General features: G+C 39.2%; 1 protein-coding gene across 1 annotated transcript; it reads right to left on the bottom strand.

The window, feature by feature from the left end:
- Positions 1 to 2,397: 2,397 nt before the first annotated feature.
- On the bottom strand, positions 2,398 to 3,460 carry LRRC10 (leucine rich repeat containing 10). Its single transcript, XM_040341576.1, has one exon. The coding sequence runs from the start codon at positions 3,302 to 3,304 to the stop codon at positions 2,435 to 2,437; it is 870 nt and encodes a 289-aa protein (XP_040197510.1). The 5' UTR covers positions 3,305 to 3,460; the 3' UTR covers positions 2,398 to 2,434.
- Between the last annotated feature and the right edge of the window lie 625 nt (positions 3,461 to 4,085).

Here is a 4,085-nt window from a genome sequence, read left to right as displayed (position 1 = left end):
AAAAAGTATTGTTTCTTTTTCCAAATTTTCGCTCTTCGCTTTGTTCGTTTATAGCTCAAAAAATAAACCCAGAGGTGATCAAATACCACCAAAAGAAAGCTGTGTTTGTGTTGAAAAAATTATATACATATTGTTTGTGTACTTGTCAGTTAAAGTAACGCAGTGCCAAAAAGCAAAATATAGCCTGGTCATGAAGGGGGGTAAATCTTCCAGAGGTCAATGTTCAAAACAATCCTCCCTGGGTATCAAAATATGCTAGGTAAGCTATATTCTTTTTTTTTTTTTTTTTTTTTTACAAGTATAGCCAGAAAGCTATATTTTAAATGTTTTTCTCTATCATTATGTCTACAACTTACAGTACAGCCGAGTTCATTTTATTAAAGCTGTAGATGTCCTTTTTAGTAGTAAATACTTTGATTAATAAAGAGAAATCCTAAAATCATTAAACAGACATTGGACCACAGCTTTTATATTAGAAAATAAACTCCAGCTTATTACCATATACCTAAACAGTAAATAACATGTTTCATGAATTCATTCTATATATGTATATAAATAGTGATTGTGTCAGAAATGATTTGTCACGCGACATACCCAGTACATGAGGTGTATAAAAATAACTGTAAATTCATTAAATATAAAACCTAAACATTTGATTATATCAGATCTCTTATAAATTGTTTAAAGGGGTTGTAAAGGTTTGTTTTTTATTTTCTAAATAGGTTCCTTTAAGCTGGTGCATTGTTGGTTCACTTACCTTTTCCTTCGATTTCCCTTCTAAATGTTTTTTTTCTTTGTCTGAATTTTTTTTCTTTGTCTGAATTTCTCACTTCCTGTTTCTCCTCAGTAAGCCTGTTGTGTTCACATCGTCTCCCTGCAGGGATGTAGTCCCAAGGGAGGGGGCAAGCACGCTGACTAACCCCCAGCCAGAACGGCTCGGATGATGGGGGCAAGCTTACTGAGGAGAAACGGGGAGTGAGAAATTCAGACAAAGAAAAAAAACATTTAAAAGGGAAATCGAAGGAAAAGGTAAGTGAACCAACAATGCACTAGCTTACCTTTACAACCCCCAGTATGAATTATTAAGGGTGATTCAGATTGGCTGGGAGAAACACTCTGCGTACTCCAGAAATGTTTGGTGATAATGCCAGAAAACCAATGCCTTGATGTTGCATAGAATGATAGGAATTGCTCCTGTCCATTGACTGATGAAACCGAAGGAACCATCTGCTATTTGATCAGATTGTATTCTGCTATGGAAGTCATTTCTTTCTCAACAAGGGATTAGGTACCTGCCAAGATAAATGTCTCTTCAGTAGATACCTTCTAATTATGTGAGACAATTTGACCAATCCAACTAAGGTTTCTACATGTCCATGTCATTCTTAATAAAAATAAAAAAATGTTGAGGCAGACACATGTCCTTAGCGATTATACTTCCCAAATAAAATAATCAAACTTTTCTTGATTAACAATTACCGTATTTATCGGCGTATACCGCGCACTTTTTTGCCCTGAAAATCAGGGCAAAATCGTGAGTGCGCGATATACGCCGATACCCGCTTTCCCGCGCCGAGTTTGAATACTGCGTCGGCATATACCGAGCGCAGTACACTTGTGTATATTCGGGCAGTCTCGGCTTCTTTCGCGCTCACGTCCTGGACGTACAGGACGTGAGCGCGAGAGTAGCCGAGCCTGCCCGACTAAACGAGCGGGGAGGACGCCGCAGAAGGACGCCGGACCCGACGAAGAGGACACCCGAAGCCGCAGACGGACGCCAGAACCGACGATGCCGCCGATGGACGCCGCGCAAGACACCAAACTGTAAGTACAAAAAACTTTTTTCCACAGGAATTTCGGGGCAACTTTAGGGGTGCGCACTATACGCGGGAGCGCGCTATACCCCAATAAATACGGTAGCTTCATTTAAAGTACTTAAGCCGTGTACACACGATCGGTTTGTCCGATGAAAACAGACCGATGGTCTGTTTTCATCGGACAAACCGATCGTGTGTGTGCCCCATCGGTGAAAAAAAATAGAACATGTTTTAAAATTTTCCTATGGATAAAAAACGATAGAAAAATCTGATCGTCTGTGTGAAACTCCATCTGAGAAAAATCCATGCATGCTCAGAATCAAGTCGACGCATGCTCGGAAGCATTGAACTTCATTTTTTTCGGCTCGTCGTAGTGTTGTACGTCACTGCGTTTTGGCACGGTCGGATTTTGGACTGATGGTGTGTTGGCAAGACTGATGAAAGTCAGCTTCATCGGATATCCGACGAAAAATTCCATCAGATATCCGATCGTGTGTACAAGGCTTTAGTTTAAAAAAGTATATTTGTAAAAAAAGCTGTATTCCTCAAAAATGTAAAAAAATACTTGACTGCTCTTTGATAAACTGCCATACTTTAACATTTTATAGTCCGTAAAATTAAATTAAGCAGGTGGTTGCCTCTACAGGACTAACATTCTGCGGTTTTGTTTCATTAGCAACTGTAGATTGTATGTCTTTACTTTCTGTGACCTTTTCAAGCTCTGCTTCCACCTCAAACCTTTTCTTGGGTTCTGGAGTTTCTTCAGACCATCTTCCAACTCTGCGAACGCCTTTTGCTACTTTTGGAGCATTGCGACATGGATTGTGGTCATAGATAACAAGTTTCAACCCCGGCATGCGCTTTAGACTCGGGAAAAATTGAATACCATTTCTATCCACGTCAATGATTTCCAGGAAAGGCATTTTTAAAAAAACTGGTGGAAATTCAGCAAGGAGAGTTCCCGACATCCAAATACTTTTCAGTTCTCTTAAATTTACTAGCTCCTTGGGGATGTTGCGGATTGGGTTGCAACCAGCGTGAAGCGTCTTAAGGTGAGGCAGCTCACAGATGACAACAGGCAAGTTTGTGAAATAATTGGCCTCAATCCAAAGAGTATGCAAGTTGTTAAGACAACTTAGTTCTTTTGGAAGGTCTTTAATATGGTTGTTTCCAAGGTATAATATACACAGCTGCTTGAGGCTGCATACAACTAGTGGAAGAACTTTAAAGTTGTTAAAGTCCAAGGCTAGAATCTGGAGGTTCTGCAGCAGTTCCAGCTCTGGAGGAAGGTTGGCTAGGTTGTTGTCACTTAGGTACAGCTTGGTAAGTTCTGTGAAAGCGCATACTCTTAGAGGAAATCTCCTAATTTGCATACTGCTCAAGTCCACCATCTTATCTATGGGCATTTCTTCCAGTTCCCCATGGAGGTATTTTTGACAGCTGTTTGATGGGATGAAGGCAATAATTCCTCTTACCGTATTGCCCATCTTCCATGTATTTCACAGAAACTTCATGCTCTGAGCCTTCTCTCTCTCTGTCCCTGAACTATGTTTTGTGAAGGCTGTTAAGAGTGGCATTTCAGTCGTTCCATTACAATACACTGTTTACATGGTAACTGCGATTAATCTCAAGAGTTGTGAAATGTTACTGATAACTGAAGGAGCATCTGGTGATGGGACGGACAGACGTGACTTAAAAAAAAAAAATACCTTCCCTTGTGTCTGTTCAACTCCTACAAAAGGAAAACTAAACTAGCTTCCCAAATCCAAAGAATATACAGTTTCTGGCAAGCATTCATGTGAACAAGAAAAGAAACATGGTGTGGTATGCACATTGTAATTTATGAAGATATGTACACTCAGATAATGCACATTACAAAAGGCAGAATTTTTAAACTTGGATTCATTTTAGCTAAACATTCCAACTTTTAACAGGCCGAAAAAAAAATCTGATTTAATCTGAAGCTGTTTAAAGTACCTGTCATGAATTAAAAATAACTCACTCAGCTAATGGTTAGGTAATTGAATTAAATTGCACACAACCAAACCTACTGATACACATGGGTTTATTCACCAAGAGCCCTAAGTGCTCTCGAAGATACATGCACAGAATGCTGCATGTATTTTCTTTATTCCCATCCAAGACATTAACCACTTCAAAGGATTGAGTTATATGTGTCACATTTTCCATCTGTTTTAGTTTTGAATAGTTTACGAGAAATATGAAGGGTTGGTGTTTACAAATTAACCCTATGCTTTATATTGTGAA

This window comes from Rana temporaria, chromosome 3 (genome assembly GCF_905171775.1).
Source record: "Rana temporaria chromosome 3, aRanTem1.1, whole genome shotgun sequence".
NCBI lineage: Eukaryota > Metazoa > Chordata > Amphibia > Anura > Ranidae > Rana > Rana temporaria.
The sequence above is the reverse complement of the archived record's forward strand: the minus strand, read 5'-3'. Positions and strand labels throughout refer to the sequence as shown.

Bases quoted from the DNA above. Each gene is read 5' to 3' on its own strand.
- LRRC10 (XM_040341576.1), bottom strand. From the start codon at position 3,304: ATGGGCAATACGGTAAGAGGAATTATTGCCTTCATCCCATCAAACAGC.